Here is a 17,001-nt window from a genome sequence, read left to right on the forward strand (position 1 = left end):
AAAGGTCGAGAGCCATGCGTCCTCCAAAACACAATCCCGCCAAGCCGCAGTGCTTCTTGACACAATGCTCGCTTAAACCTGCAAGCCAAGCGGGACCAAGTCGGAGGAAACACCGTACAGCTGCCGACCGAAGTCAGCGTGCATGAGCTCGACCACCACAAGGAGTCGCAAGAGTGCGATGGGACAAGGACAAAAAGCCGGCCAAACCCTCCCCTAACCTGGACGACGCTGGGCAAATTGTGCACCGCCTCATGGGTCTCCCGGTCGCGGCCAGCTGCGACACAGCCCGGGATCATACCCGGATCTGTAGTGATGCCTCTAGCACTGCGACGCAGGACCTTAGAACTTCTTACTGGTTGGTAGGTGATCAAATACTTATGTCAAGCAATAAAATGCAAATTAATTACTTTAAAATCATACAATGTGATTTTCTGGATTTTTGTTTTAGATTCCATCTCTCACAGTTGAAGTGTACCTATGATAAAAATGACAGACCTCTACATGCTTTGTAAGTAGGAAAACCTGCAAAATCAGCAGTGTATCAAATACTTGGTTCTCCCCACTGTATCTCAAAGTGCTGTACAGAAACCCAGCCTAAAACCCAAAACAGCAAGCAATGCAGGTGTAGAAGCACGGTGGCTAGGAAAAACTCCCTAGAAAGGCCAAAACCTAGGAAGAAACCTAGAGAGGAAACAGGCTATGAGGGGTGGCCTGTCCTCTTCTGGCTGTGCCGGGTGGAGATTATAACAGAACATGGCCAAGATGTTCTAATGTTCATAAAATGACCAGCATGGTCAAATAATAATAATCACAGTAGCTGTCGAGGGTGCAGCAAGTCAGCACCTCAGGAGTAAATGTCATTTGGATATTCATAGCCGATCATTAAGAGTATCTCTACCACTCCTGCTGTCTCTAGAGAGTTGAAAACAGCAGGTCTGGGACAGGTAGCACGTCCGGTGAAGAGGTCAGGATTCCATAGCCGCAGGCTGAACAGTTGAAACTGGAGCAGCAGCACGGCCAGGTGGACTGGGGACAGCAAGGAGTCATCATGCCAGGTAGTCGTGAGGCATGGTCCTAGGGCTCAGGTCCTCCGAGAGAAAGAGAGAATTAGTGAGAGCATACTTAAATTCACACAGGACACCGGATAAGACAGGAGAAGTACTCCAGATATAACAAACTGACCCTAGCCCCCCTGACACATAAAGTACTGCAGCATAAATACTGGAGGCTGAGACAGGAGGGGTCAGGAGACACTGTGACCCCATCCGATGATACCCCCGGACAGGGCCAAACAGGAAGGATATAACCCCACCCACTTTGCCAAAGCACAGCCCCCACACAACTAGAGGGATATCTTCAACCACCAACTTACCATCCTGAGACAAGGCAGAGTATAGCCCACAAAGATCTCTGCCACGGCACAACCCAAGGGGGGGCGTCAACTCAGACAGGAAGATTATGTCAGTGACTCAACCCTCCTAGGGATGGCATGAAAGAGCACCAGTAAGCCAGTGACTCAGTCCCTGTAATAGGGTTTAGAGGCAGAGAATCCCAGTGGAGAGAGGGGAACCGGGCAGGCGGAGACAGCAAGGGTGCTCCAGAGCCTTTCCGTTCACCTTCACACTCCTGGGCCAGACTACACTCAATCATATGACCCACTGAAGAGATGAGTCTTCAGTAAAGAGTTAAAGGTTGAGACCGACCGAGTCTGCGTCTCTCACATAAAAATGGAGCGCTATAGGAGAAAGCCCTGCCTCCAGCTGTTTGCTAAGAAATTCTAGGGACAATTAGGAGGCTTGCATCTTGTGACCGTAGCGTACGTGTAGGTATGTACGGCAGGACCAAATCAGAAAGATAGGTAGGAGCAAGCCCATGTAATACTTTGTACGTTAGCAGTAAAACCTTGAAATCAGCCCTTGCCTTAACAGGAACCATGTTTAGGGAGACTAGCACTGGAGTAATATGATCAAACTTTGGGGTTCTAATCAGGATTCTAGCAGTCATATTTAGCACTAACTGAAGTTTATTTAGTGCTTTATCCGGGTAGCCGGAAAGTAGAGCATTGCAGTAGTCTAACCTAGAAGTAACAAGTAAGCATGGATTAATTTTTCTTCGTCATTTTTGGACAGAAAGTTTCTGATTTTTGCAATGTTACGTAGATGGAAAAAAGCTGTCCTTGAAACAGTCTCGATATGTTAGTCAAAAGAGAGATCAGGGTCCAGAGTAAAGCAGAGGTCCTTCACGGTTTGATTTGAGACGATTGTACAACCATCAAGATTAATTGTCAGATTAAACGTCTGCTGTTATCTCGTACTAATTTATACAGGATTATGCTAATGACTTGGAGCTCTGGTGAACCTATCACACAAACACACACGTAGGAAAGTCTCAGGATAGAATGACTCATGAGACCGAGACAGAGAGCATGTAGAAACACAGGCACATGCACACACATCAAAGTGCTATTTCTGTCCTCTCCCTGCCTTTTTTCTTCATGTAGCACTAATGTATGATTGATGGAACTCATATCGCTCTACATTCTGTGCTACTGCTGTTAGGTGATTCTAGTGGGCAATCGCCTGAAAAGATTCTTGATCCTTAGATGTAGTCAATGTGATCGAGTGTTCCAACAGTGAAACGGCAAGCGTAGTAGAAAACAACTATTTATTTAAATCCCATATGTGACCCCTTATTTGCCACAAACATTGCACAGTATGAAAGGAAATCACATCATTGGGCGTCATGTCACAATCGCTGTACACAAACATGGTCCTTTTTTTGTACATAAAATGCTTTTTGGTGATTTAGAAAATGCTATATTTTTTACCGCTGCTGGTGACTTCACAAATGAAAAACATATTATTTAGTGTTGTTCTTCCAGTTAACTGGCCATCGCTACACAGGGTGTGTCCCAAATTGGCACCCTATTCTCTATGTAGTATACACTACTTTTGAGCACTTATATAGGGAATAGGGTGCCAATTTGGCTGCAGACACTATGTGAGGAGGGGAGGAAGGCTCAGACTAGGAATTTGCTACATTGTTCATCTGAATGATCCCTTCGTATAGGAAAACGCTTAATCAAAACAAAGACGAGAGGTTTACTTTCTTATAAAATATCAAAAAGGTATAAAAACAAAAGTCAAAAGAAAACAAAAACTATACTCTTATGAAAAAAAAAAAACACAGAACCCTTTCTACAGTAGTGATAAAGTTCATCATAGATCCCAAGAGCAAAGTACGTTTTAAGACACTGAGATGAGAGATGGGGACCCTAACTCGGCCCTATTGTGCGAAAGGCCGAGTGGAAACCATCGCAAACTGATCTCTGAAATGTAAAACGTGAAACACATCTGGAAACTACATATCCCACGGGGGATAGGTTTGTGAAACTACATACCCCATAATGGAGGAGAGGAGAACCACCCTCCCTCACCTGCAGAACACTTGTATGCCCTCATGCCTTGCTCTAGTAAAATACATAGGAAATGTTTTAAGACAGGCAGCGCTTTTTTTGTCCGTAAATCTTTTTGGTCCTGTGTGCAAAAAAGATGCACATAGATACATACATACATACACGCATATGACAAAATAAAAAAAGAACTAACAGCCAAGGCACCTTGATATAGTTTTGTACACCAATGTATACCAAAAATATAAGTTATCAGGCTTGTTGAGTTGCGTTTGTTCTTTGTTGCACAGTCACTGAACTCATGTGAGGAGTTCATTTAGAGACAACAACAACTGGGTTGTCATCTCTCTTTCCCTCCCCTTTAAGACACCAGTTGTTTAGCCTGCAGCTCCATCTCTGCCGCCCGCTTGAGGGCCACATCCACTAGGAGCTGGAAGCCACTGAAGTCCTGTGTGATGTCTGGGGGGGTGGGGGGAGGGGTGTTGAAGAGCCCACTCTGGGGGCTTAGGTTACACTCCATGGTGGTGTGGGTGGTGGTCACTGGCGGGGCGCCCAGGCCCAACCCTTCCTCCCGGCATCTGAAGAGCCCCAGAGCCTCTGTGGTGGAATGCAGCAGCTCTGCGGCCCTACTGCCATCTGTGTTAATGCTGGAGAGGAAGCAGGAGAGGTAGGAGGGGGGGCTCGAGCCCTGTTTCTGCATGGCCATGGTGGTAACAGTGGTGTGACAGATGACAGAGGGCCGGGGAGCCACGGTGGTGTCGGGCCCCAGGGAAGAGGAGGGGGACATCTTAGGGGACGATACGGCCTTCAGCAGGATGCCGGGGCTGGGGAGACCTGCCTCGAAGCTGGAGGGGTGCAGCGCCCGCTGGTCGTAGCTGTCCTCGGGGCCCGTGGCGTGCTTTGGTGACTGAGAGCTGGAATCAGAGAAGCCCCCGTCGCCTCCCTTGCTGCCTTTCCGGGAGAAGGTGAACCGGTTAGGGTCTTTACCGTCTTTACGCAGCATCTCCGGGAGGAGCCGCCGACGTGCGTTGATGAACCAGTTGCAAACCTGAAGGAGAGCAAATTGCAACATTTATTTAAATATATAGTATAGTTTCAAGTTAAAAGTTTTTTTTTTTAAGTCAAGGGGGAAAAAAAGGAGAGCACAAAAGTATACTTTATATCACACGATGACATAAAAACAGGTTACATAGCGTTTACATATTTGCATGACATTGTGAGATGGCTGTTTTTCTGTTGTATGCAAAACATGCATCATATCTGAAACATCTACGAGCATACAGTGCCTTGCAAAAGTATTCGGCCCCCTTGAACTTTGCGACCTTTTGCCACATTTCAGGCTTCAAACATAAAGATATAAAACTGTATTTTTTTGTGAAGAATCAACAACAAGTGGGACACAATCATGAAGTGGAACGACATTTATTGGATATTTCAAACTTTAACTAATCGAAAACTGAAAAATTGGGCGTGCAAAATTATTCAGCCCCCTTAAGTTAATACTTTGTAGCGCCACCTTTTGCTGCGATTACAGCTGTAAGTCGCTTGGGGTATGTCTCTATCAGTTTTGCACATCGAGAGACTGAAATGTTTTCCCATTCCTCCTTGCAAAACAGCTCGAGCTCAGTGAGGTTGGATGGAGAGCATTTGTGAACAGCAGTTTTCAGTTCTTTCCACAGATTCTCAATTGGATTCAGGTCTGGACTTTGACTTGGCCATTCTAACACCTGGATATGTTTATTTTTGAACCATTCCATTGTAGATTTTGCTTTATGTTTTGGATCATTGTCTTGTTGGAAGACAAATCTCCGTCCCAGTCTCAGGTCTTTTGCAGACTCATTCTTCCAGAATGGTCCTGTATTTGGCTCCATCCATCTTCCAATTAATTATAACCATCTTCCCTGTCCCTGCTGAAGAAAAGCAGGCCCAAACCATGATGCTGCCACCACCATGTTTGACAGTGGGGATGGTGTGTTCAGGGTGATGAGCTGTGTTGCTTTTACGCCAAACATAACGTTTTGCATTGTTGCCAAAAAGTTCAATTTTGGTTTCATCTGACCAGAGCACCTTCTTCCACATGTTTGGTGTGTCTCCCAGGTGGCTTGTGGCAAACTTTAAACGACACTTTTTATGGAAATCTTTAAGAAATGGCTTTCTTCTTGCCACTCTTCCATAAAGGCCAGATTTGTGCAATATACGACTGATTCTTGTCCTATGGACAGAGTCTCCCACCTCAGCTGTAGATCTCTGCAGTTCATCCAGAGTGATCATGGGCCTCTTGGCTGCATCTCTGATCAGTCTTCTCCTTGTATGAGCTGAAAGTTTAGAGGGACGGCCAGGTCTTGGTAGATTTGCAGTGGTCTGATACTCCTTCCATTTCAATATTATCGCTTGCACAGTGCTCCTTGGGATGTTTAAAGCTTGGGAAATCTTTTTGTATCCAAATCCGGCTTTAAACTTCTTCACAACAGTATCTCGGACCTGCCTGGTGTGTTCCTTGTTCTTCATGATGCTCTCTGCGCTTTTGACGGACCTCTGAGACTATCACAGTGCAGGTGCATTTATACGGAGACTAGATTACACACAGGTGGATTGTATTTATCATCATTAGTCATTTAGGTCAACATTGGATCATTCAGAGATCCTCACTGAACTTCTGGAGAGAGTTTGCTGCACTGAAAGTAAAGGGGCTGAATAATTTTGCACGCCCAATTTTTCAGTTTTTGATTTGTTAAAAAAGTTTGAAATATCCAATAAATGTCGTTCCACTTCATGATTGTGTCCCACTTGTTATTGATTCTTCACAAAAAAATACAGTTTTATATCTTTATGTTTGAAGCATGAAATGTGGCAAAAGGCCGCAAAGTTCAAGGGGGCCGAATACTTTCGCAAGGCACTGTATGTGATATGCACAACTTGCTCTTGATCGTATATATCCTGGCATACCTATAGACAATGTTTAAAAGCTCTTGTTAGGACAACCTAATTGCACATCAACCAATGTTATTTTGTTACTTACGTTAATGTCTTATAAAGCATAGTACGACAGACAAGAAAATATAAGGTTCTACTTCTGTGCTCATCAAGAAACTCAAACTGGGCCTTTGAAAAGCCATCATGGCAGGTAACACAAGTATGCTGTAAGGTCTTGTTGCCCTCCCCAATTCTATTGCCCTCTCCCCCCCCCCCACCCCCTCTTCTCCCTCTCTGTCCCAGCCAATTATCAGCCCACGGATGGCTCAAAGCCTAGAGCTCTTAGTATGTAAAGGACTCTGTATTGTTCCCAGACAGCTGTGCTTGAAGAGGGCTGGGGGAGGGAAATTCCTGTGTGATCGTTACAGCCAAGCCCACGCCAACCACCCAGCAGAGTGAGTGAGCCGAGTCAGAGTTCTTGGTTCCTCCTAGTCACTGTGTGTCCCCCAAATGGCACCCTATTATTACCTACAATGTGCATTACTTTTGACCAGAACCCTAAGGGAAAAACCATGTGGGCCCTTGTCAAAAGTAGTGCACGACATAGGGAATTAGGGAGACATTTGGGACACAGGACAATGTCGTTTCACTTCAGACGTGTCTCGTCTGACAGAACGTTGCAATATCAAGCTTCCTTGAAAGGCCCTAGCTGCTAGCTGTTCATTGTCCACGTGTCAATCATGCTCTCTTTGTTTACGTACGTGTCATAAAACCGTGATAGGACTTTACAACACAAGGTGTACATTGCGTTTCCGGCCAATCATTTGTTTTGCATGCCACAGACCTACTAGTCATCTGGTGGTAAACCTATGAACACCGAGGCCTGTCACTCTGGCCCTCTGATTCTATCCTTCCTTCCTAATTTCCTTGAGATCTGTAAGTGAAAGCAAGCAATTCAAGGAAGGTAAGAAGGAAGGATGCATTGCTGAAGTATTTGAACAGGGCCCCTTATGTAATCGGTGAGGATCATTAGAGAGTTCAGAGTAGCCGGCAGGTAGCCTAGTGTTTAGAGCGTTGGCCTAGTAACTGAAAGGTTGCTGGATTGAATCTCCGAGCTGACAAGGTAAAAATCTGTCATTCTGCCCCTTGAACAAGGCAGTTAACCCACTGTTCCCCAGTAGGCTGTCATTGTAAATAATAATTTGTTCATAACTGACTTGCCTAGTTAAATTAAAAAAAAAAAATGTTAGCATACCTGTAGTGTGGAGAGCTGCGTCTGCTTGGAGAGCAGGGATTTCTCCTGTTCAGAGGGGTAGGCATTGTAGCGATGCTCATATAGCCAGTCCCTGAGGATCTGCACTGACTCCTTGGGTAGGTTCCCGCGCCGCTTCCTTTTCCCACTGCTCCCTCCCGTACTGGATGACAGGTCCAGGGGGGCGTCCATGCTGTCCTCCTCATCCGTCTCACTGGCCGACAACGTCATCATGCCTGTGTGTGGAGAAGGCAAGAACGGATGTGTGAAAGAATGTCAGTCAGAATTCCCCCAGAATTCCCCCTCCAAACACACCCTTGTCTGTATGTCTGTCTGGTCTGGTCTGTCAGCCACCCACCTTCCAACAGCCCAGTGCCAAAAGCTAGCTCTCTAGCGGAGGCAGCTGATGTGTCAGAAGCAAGCTGTCATGTTCAGCCATGTGATTCGTGGAACAGAGAGGGAGGGAGGGAGGGAGGGAGGGGGGGGGGGGGGGGGGGTAGAGAGGGAGGAAGGGGGGGGGGGGGGGGGGTGGAGAGGAGAGACATCACAAAGGCAGGCTGCTCCAATGCTGTGTCAGTTATAAAACCTGCCTCGACAAATACTGCAGGCCTACTGTACTGAGCAAACACCTCTTCATGTTGACACTGACACAGTGCAGGAAGCTACAGCAGGGCCCAAGACAGCTGAAATAGTTATTCCAGGGGGACAATTCCCAAGGCTGTAAAAACATCTGTAGTCCGTTTGTTTCTTTCTCTTATTCTTTTTTTAAATAGCCTAATCAAACAGTTAATACAAAGTAGTTTATTTACCACAAGCCTTGACAAAAACCTGAAATAGATATATTATCTGGAAAATAACACATTCAAAAATCTAACTTTTTTTGTTGCAACTTTAATCATTTAGATGGTCTTATTTCAGTTTTAAATTGTAAAAACTAAAACATGGCATCATCTGTTGTCCATCATTCCATGTCAACAAAATACTGTACCGGATATCACTAGATCTGTACTTGGCATAGGGGTGGGAAATCGATTTTTTTTAAACTAAAAAACATTGAAGTTGGAATGAGGTAATTATGTAGGATTGTATGAGGAAGGGGGAGGGGTACTTGTTGCAAGTCAACGTCTCAAGACTAAACAAAAGAATCTTGTTCGTCGAACCATTATTTCACTACAATTTGAACATTTTTGAAAGAGTTACTCATTTCTTACTTAAAATGAAGTCTATTACTCATCCGAGGGGGATTGAGCGTTTTATAAGCTCTACTCTTAAGGAATTTATAAGTTTAAAACAATGTGTAGAAGTTCGTGTAGTCTAACACGAGGTCGAAGAATGCGAGAGCAGCGTCGCAGAATGAAAGCCAACAGCAACTTCACAAAGGAGGTCAGGATTTGAACGCTGTGCCAATCGAACAAAAAAAAAAAAAATCAGGGCTCTGGAAGTCTGCTGCAAATTTCGCACTATCTAATTTCATTCAACAGTGTGGCACATAATACAACGTATACCGAGATAATGAAACCATGTTGCAGCTAAACTAGCAGAGGGAACTTACTCTGCATCGTCGGGGCTACATATTTGATACATTTTAATGAACTAAAAGCGCGGTGACGTAAGGGTTTAGAGATGCCCTCTAATTTAGCCAATCCACCCAGATGTACCCTAAAGGAATTAGCTAGGAATTGGAAACTTGTTCATCATGAACTAAGTTTTCAGAGTAAGCTATTAAGTTAAAGGATCTAACACTATTGTATAACAAAATGGTTATGATTATTTACTCGATGCCTTTAACTAGTCAACCTTGAAAGATAACAATTCCTTGCATTTGAAACGGTTTAAATCAAAAGGCATATACGCAAAACAATTTTGACAGCCCGCCTGCACACAGGGGGGACCCTGTTTTGACTGGCGCAAACAATAGGCTGCGTTGCTTGCATTGAGAAATGCCTTATGCGCGATCTCCCTCAATATATCTTTGGATACACGCGTGTTATCGAAATCGGCACGCGGATGGAAAAAGGCGACCTACCCTTTTTTGTCTTCATATCCGTTAGAAATCCCCTTTTCACGTTGGTCACGAGAGGAGCGCAGTAATTTTTTTCCTTCTTCTTCTCGAATTGTATTCGTTTAATTGGCAGATCCTTTTTCTCGGGATATTCCACACCTATACTCCAAATGGTTAAACGGCTTCGTTCATTGAAAATAAATCAAGTCATAGAACCGTTCCTCGGCTTCTTCATTTGTTTGAGGCGCAATGGGCTAGTTATGCCAGGGGTAGGCTACCTGAAGTCCGCTGCTCGACTTAGCGAAGCCTTTCTCATTCAATGTGTGTTTGATCATGAAACTGGGTGACAGCTATCTTTGACAGCTGCGTGACTCGAACGCACAAAGATCCTCCCACTTTAGAAGGGAAGAGCTAAAAAAAAAAAAAAATCTCTTGACATCAGCATGGCTTTTGCAATGGCATATACACAATTTGACCGAACAACCGCTCGAATATATTCTACTATTTATGTTGACATACGTAGGGCTATACTTGAAATGCGTAGCTGTAGGTGTGGAAGCTAAGGGCATTGGAGATCTTGCAGCAGTTTTCGTGCACAATGTTGAAAACAAACAACCGCAGCATGGCAGGGCTACTTCTCATCAGTATTTCGGACTGATTGGCTAGTCTATTCCTTGTATCAATTTATATGCCCATGTTTATATAAATAGCAGAGCCATATTAGCATATTCATTATTTCATTAGCTAATGCATTATGCAACAAATGGGATGGTTGTCAAATTTGTCAACGGGGATAGGCTAATATCCAATGTCAGCCGTAAGGACTGTCAGCGATTTTATGCTTGCATTGATCAATTCAAATAGCATTTGGGAGTGGTTGCATAAATCTACTTCTGCATTGACGTGAACACAATCTCGCCGAACATCCGCAAGAATATATTCTACTTTTATGTTACAAATGTGGGGCTATAATTGAAATGCGTAGCTGTAGGTATGGAAGCTAAGGGCATTGAAGATCTTGCAGCAGTTTTAGGGCACAATGTTGAACACAACAACCGCAGCATGGCAGGGCTACTTCTCGTCAGTATTTCATACACGGCTTCCCTAATTGGCTAGTCTATTCCTGTATCAATTCTGTGCCCATGTTTTCATAAATAGCCTAGCCTCATTAGCATATTCATTATTTCATTAGCTAATGCATTATGAACCAAATGTGATGGTTGTCAATTTGTCAACAGGGATAGGCTAATATCCAATGTCAGCCGTAAGGATTGATCTATTCAATACCGTTTGATAGTGATTGCCTAAATAAATCAATACATGTTATGCTGCATTTCCAAACTGGGTTCCAAACTGGTTGAATCAACATTGTTTCAACGTAATTTGTCAACATATTTTGTGTGACATGGAATTTATGTTGAAAATAGTCTGGATTTTTTAAAAGACATCAACTTCAACTGTTTTGAGGGGGAGAGTTCAACTACAGGATTATGTCATCATGGTAACCAATTTTCAACATAGACAAACCTAAAATATGTTGAATTTGTATCTTTTAAACAACATCAGCGTTTCAACATTATATCCGCTATCAGAAAAAAACTATAGGCTGGGCATCACCTCCTACTGGAGAGTTGATCTATCTACAGCTCTCCCTTTGGTTTCCTATCCAGGGTTTTGACCAAGTTTCGATATTTGTCACTAACGACTACCAATGCGCTATCGCGAGAATGATTATTGAGAGATCTCCACATAAAAACTAAATAAATTCACTGTTGCCTTTGATGTCATCCCAAAAGGTTGGTTTAAGAAAGCAAATGAAATGTAACCATTCTTTATAAGTCATACAGTTATTAATTATACTATTTTGGCCTATTATAGCATTTGCAAAGTCATCAACAGCTATTGTTTCAATTCAACCCAGGGTTCAACTAAAACTAGACAGAACATAGGTTTCAAGCTTTGGTTGATTTCAAATTTAATCTACAACTAAATCATTAATATGTTGGGTTCACGTCTCCATCTCAACCAAAAATCTAAGTTAAAGAATAGGACTAAATCAACTGTATTTAAAGTGCATTTAAAAGTTAGATTTGATTTAGTCCTATTCTTTAACTATGATTTTTGGTTGAGATGCAGACGTGAATCCAACTTCTCAATTATTAATTTGTAGGCCAACTGGATATTGAATTATGTTTGGTTGTCAACGCAACCAAATATAAATAGTTGAAGGTACTGTATCAATGTATCCATGGCCACATTTTGAGGTTACTGTAACTATAAATATCTTCTTATGTAATCATAGAAAGCCTGCATGTTCAAGATAGCATGCAAGGAGATCTTCACAAATGCTGTAATAATCTGCACAGATTCTCAAACAGGATTGATCACTTTCACTACGTACTTTTAATGTAATCTCAACTGCAATCCTGGTTATTTGGTTGCGCTAATAGATAAAACACAGTGATAACACATAAATGTGCAATATGCAGATATCGCTCCTCCATTGCTTGGTGGCAAAAAAACTATATGTAGAGAATCATTGTACCTTCTATATTGCTGTGAAATATCTTTTCAGTTTCCCAACATATTGTATTGTCAGCTGTTTGAAGCTGTGTACAAAACCAAAAGTAAAAGACGCTCAAACAACATTACATGAATGGGACGCATAGAAATACCGCACATAGAACATATATATATATACATACCGCTTCTTAAACTTGCTTTCAATTAAAAATGACAGATCTATAACTCATATTTCTATGTAAATTTGGTTGGGTTGCCCAAAAAAGTTACATGTTGTCGCTTTAAGTTGTTATAAAAAAAAATACTAAATATCTGACATTATATTCCCATTTTAACTTGCTGTGCTTTAAATGATTGAAAGTGCAGTGATAACACATTTAGATGACAACTAAACCAAAAATCAGACATGGTTTTCCATTGGAATTTGTGGTTGAAGTCAGTGATAACACATTGGGAATTCAGCACACTTCAGGCTCTCTTTTTGAATGGGTGAATAAAGGTTGAAATCTCATTGATCAACATCTCACAACAAATATGACCTAATTCTACCTCCAGCGTGGATATGTTATAGCATACAGCTAGCCTACATTTGATAATAATTGATTATCCAGGAAACAATATACTCTGTAGGCATATTAGGCTCTTGGGGAGGGGCCATGGAAAGCAACACAGTGAAAAGGGATCATCACCCTTATTCCTATTCAACACAATCTGTTACTTTGTTGCTTTTCTTTCTGTAACTAGGGGTCAGATAGTGCTACGTCGTTTCCACTGGCCATGTGAGGACGGCACAATTTTTAAAGTGCCCGTGCCGCCACCCCCTATGGTATTAAAATCGGTAACTTACCAGAATACTGTGCACACGATGACGTCATCATGAAAAGCACAGACAAAGTACAGGGCTGCTCTCTGCAGGCGATAACTCTACATTGCACTTTTCGTAAGAATACTATCAGAATTTAAGAGGCGAAGGGAGAGGGTCCACTCCCGTCAAAATCTGTCCACGCTGGAATATCGGTCTGTTTACGGCCTTCCCTCCTTTGGGAAAACTACTCACATTGTTAATGTGGAGACAATACCATATCGTCATTATATACAGTATCTGATAATATTAAAAGTGACAATTTAATTTGGTATAATGTTAATTTCGAAAAATGTAACTCTGAATATTATTACATCAGTGAATTAATAATATGAAGTGTTTTTCGAAATGAACAACATACCAAATGCTAAATTGGATGCAATTTGATGTATGCTAATTAGCTTTTCTGCCCCACAGACAAAAAGGCCTACAGAAAATACATTCATATTGTGTAGTTTGCATAGCTCTGCTTTAGATGTTTAAAACAATTGTACATTGTAATTAAAAAAATACTGCCAGTATGTTTGCGCTATCATGTCAACTCCTTGTTATGCCCCCAAAAAATGTTCACTTGACAACGACAACAATGGCGCAGGAAAGAGCATAAAAGCAGGTAGCCTCAAAACTATACCTGCCATTTGCCATTTACCTAACAGGAACGTTTAGGGGTAACAGTTTGATTAACCTATTTATACATATCAAATGGCTCGTTCACAAGCTTTTCCTTGAGTTGACATGCAATGACACATGTTAGCTGGTTGAAATGGAGATCTACCAATACGATCTCCGTGTGATGAGTAATGTCTATTTCAAGACCATGTGTAACGTGGTTTAATTCAGGTTATACAATACAGGTCAGGTAGGCCTGATAGGGATCTATAACATATTGATGAAAGATTGTGCACAACATTTTTTAATTTAATTTTTATTTTAACTAGGTAAGTCAGTTAAGAACAAATTATTATTTACAATTACGGCCTAGGAACAGTGGGTTAACTGGCTTGTTCAGGGGCAGAACGACATATTTTCACATTGTCAGCTCAGGGATTCAATCTAGCAACCTTTCAGTTCCTAGCCCAACGCACGAACCACTAAGCTACCTGCCCTGCCGCACCCAATAATAGTGTAATAACATATTGTCTAACATATATTTTCACATACTGTGTTTTCCGTACTGTAAACGGACAAAAACAAATAATGACTGAAGTTTTTAAGCACAGTAGTCTACATTGGCAAATAACCACTTAAAAGCTAATGAATATAAAATGTATTAGGCTGTATTGAATAGAATTACAATCGGGATATAAAACAAAAATGGCATTACAATCCTTTCAAGGACGGGACCTCGCTTTACTCTCAGGAAGTAATGAGGGTTGTGAGTCATTTTTCCGCATATCCGTGCGCTTAATAGTGATGTAGCTTTTGGCACGCTTTGTGCATTCCAGAGTGGCGACGCCGCCCTGACTCGGCGGACTGGAACTAGAGAACTTCCGAGAGTGTACTGTGACACATCAAAACATTTTAATTCCCTCGCTGTGGTCATTACTGCTCTACGTACAACTACTTCAACAGCTGGCTATGAGGGGAGACGAAGCGGAGAGTGTCCGGTTACACTTTTCAGGTCTAAATTTAGGGAGACTACGCTGACGCAAGATGGCTAAAATCGGTCCTATGAGTGACAACGGGTACAAGACACTGGATCCATGGAAACGTATCCTACAACTTAGCTGTTATTGATGACAGGGTGTATTTTGGGCCTTTGTTGTCATCTTTCCGTAACACTTGGGGCTCTAGCGTTTTGTATAAAGGCGAGTCTTCCAAAATGCAGTTGTACAGCAGTGCGTTGACACACTATCCCGGATCCTCTCGCAAAGTTCCGATAACTATCACAAGTGGTACCATTACTGACCATTTGCCCAGGACAACAACGAACTCTGCAAATAATAAACCGAGTGGGCTTACTCCAACAGTGACTAACGGGAATCCGGTAGGAGAGACTCAATCTACCGCAAACATGCCCGCTGCTTTTTCATGTTATGAGGCTGCTTCCATGAAGCCAGTCTACTACACTTCTACCGCAGAGATAATCATTCGTCGGCCTGACGGAGTTGAGAGATACGTACCAGTGCACATCATAAAGGAGACCCAGACAAAACGGGCTCCGTCGGACTCATATTCGCAAGATGTTGTGATTCAGGCGCGTGACCATGATGATCATTTGGACACAGACTTGATTGTGGACTTCATTGATCACTTGAGAGGTAGAGGGGATCTACTCAGTGATAGTCAAAACGCTGAACGTGAAAATAACCTGATAAACGTCGACAAGAACGATGGACCAAGTTACAGAAAGTGTGGGGAGAGAATGAACATGGCAAATGGGAAGGGAAAAACCGTTACAAGTGACATCGTGAACCCAAAACGCCATCAGAACTTAGAGGCGCAGTCCACCCATTTAGGCCAGAACGTCGTGGACTCCCGTGAAAGTAAAAATGACAGTGAATACTCAGACCTGGACTCTCCATCAGGCGAGGCGCAGCTCTTTGAGCTCCGTGTCCTACAGGAGCCGTCTCCGCGGAGAGATGCAAAAAGGGGTGACATCAACGACAAGGTGACGTGCTACATAGCGGAGGTGGAGAAACAGAACAAGTACCTTCAGGAGAGGGCACACAAGTACAGATTCCACATCATCCCTGACGGCAACTGTCTGTACAGGGCGGTGTGCAAAGCCGCCTACGGAGAGCAGTCTATGCACAGCGAGCTGAGAGAGCAGACAATGCACCATATCGCCGACCACCTGGATGAGTTTAACCCCATCATTGAGGGAGATGTCGGGGAGTTCTTGATCAATGCAGCTCAGGACGGCGCCTGGGCGGGCTATCCGGAGCTTCTGGCGATGAGTCAGATGTTGAATGTGAACATTTACCTAACCACAGGAGGTAGCTTGGAGAGTCCCACGGTTTCAACCATGGTGCACTACCTGGGGGAAGATGATTCGTCCAAACCCGCTGTCTGGTTGAGTTGGCTCAGCAACGGACACTATGATGTCTTGCTGGACAGGTGTGTGGCCAACCCAGAGTATGACGAGTGGTTTCATCACTCTCAGATGCAAAGGAAACGGGACGAAGAGCTGGCCAAGTCGATGGCAGCATCACTGTCTAAAATGTACATTGAGCAAAACGGTCACATTTGAAACCAATAGTTATTCAACTGCTGCATTCAAATGTTAATCAGCCTCTCTCTCTTTCTCTCTCACTCTCTCTCTCATTCTCTTTAAACCGATTGCACTTTGATTCTGTGTGTTTGTGACTTCAACATTGCCTTAATGACATTTTCTAAGTTTTGTATTGTACCCGAATTGAAGTGCAGTGCACGCACATGTTATATTTCAAAATGTTGTGTTGTAAATAGACTAAACAACAAAATGTTAGTTCCAAGTGATGCTTGAAGGAGCTTGTATTATTTCCCATACATTGATATATTTTGTTTGAAGTGAATGGGTTGGAATTACTCTGTATCAACCTAAAAAAAATGGTGTCAACTGGTTAAATAGACATTTGTTGATACTAAATCTATAGTGAACAAAATTATAAAAGCTACATATAAAGTGTTGGTCCCATGTTTCATGAGCTGAAATAAAAGATCCCAGAAATGTTCCATACAGACAAAAAGCTTATTTCTCTCCAGTTTTGTGCAAAAATGTGTTTACATCCCTGTTAGTGAGCATTTCTTCTTTGCCAAAATAATCTATCCACCTGACAGATATGGCATATCAAGAAGCTGATTAAACAGCATGATCATTACACAGGTGCACTTTGTGCTGGGGACAATAACGCCTTGATCACACCGACAGCGTCATTCCGCAAAATGTTACTCAACATCACCTGGATAGGTGTGCAACAAAAGTTCAACATTCACCTTCTGCTACTGTTTCTGTCAAGCCGTCTATGCATACAGTTTGATGCATACGTTCGATAAATCCAACGTATCCCCCACACAGAACACACTGCAACTGCCTCTGCAACGCAATGCTGCAA

At 42.8% G+C, this 17,001-nt stretch overlaps 2 protein-coding genes across 2 annotated transcripts; one reads left to right on the plus strand and one right to left on the minus strand.

Annotated features, from left to right (window-relative positions):
- Positions 1 to 2,647: 2,647 nt before the first annotated feature.
- LOC110535602 (homeobox protein AKR) lies at positions 2,648 to 9,990 on the minus strand. The gene is made up of 3 exons (XM_021620693.2): positions 9,604 to 9,990; positions 7,581 to 7,813; positions 2,648 to 4,460 (listed from the first exon to the last, which is right to left on the minus strand). Exons 1-3 carry the CDS (start codon positions 9,617 to 9,619, stop codon positions 3,774 to 3,776), a joined length of 936 nt encoding a protein of 311 aa, XP_021476368.1. The 5' UTR covers positions 9,620 to 9,990; the 3' UTR covers positions 2,648 to 3,773.
- A 4,416-nt stretch (positions 9,991 to 14,406) lies between these two features.
- On the plus strand, positions 14,407 to 16,635 carry LOC110535603 (OTU domain-containing protein 1). Its single transcript, XM_021620694.2, has one exon. It carries the CDS (start codon positions 14,787 to 14,789, stop codon positions 16,155 to 16,157), a length of 1,371 nt encoding a protein of 456 aa, XP_021476369.2. The 5' UTR covers positions 14,407 to 14,786; the 3' UTR covers positions 16,158 to 16,635.
- The last annotated feature ends 366 nt before the right edge of the window (positions 16,636 to 17,001 follow it).

Source organism: Oncorhynchus mykiss, chromosome 11 (assembly GCF_013265735.2).
Source record: "Oncorhynchus mykiss isolate Arlee chromosome 11, USDA_OmykA_1.1, whole genome shotgun sequence".
NCBI lineage: Eukaryota > Metazoa > Chordata > Actinopteri > Salmoniformes > Salmonidae > Oncorhynchus > Oncorhynchus mykiss.

Bases quoted from the DNA above. Each gene is read 5' to 3' on its own strand.
- LOC110535602 (XM_021620693.2), bottom strand. The intron at 4,461-7,580 runs GTATGCTAACAT...GCTCTCCTTCAG, and splicing joins CGCAGCTCTCCACACTACAG to GTTTGCAACTGGTTCATCAA.
- LOC110535603 (XM_021620694.2), top strand. From the start codon at position 14,787: ATGCAGTTGTACAGCAGTGCGTTGACACACTATCCCGGATCCTCTCGC.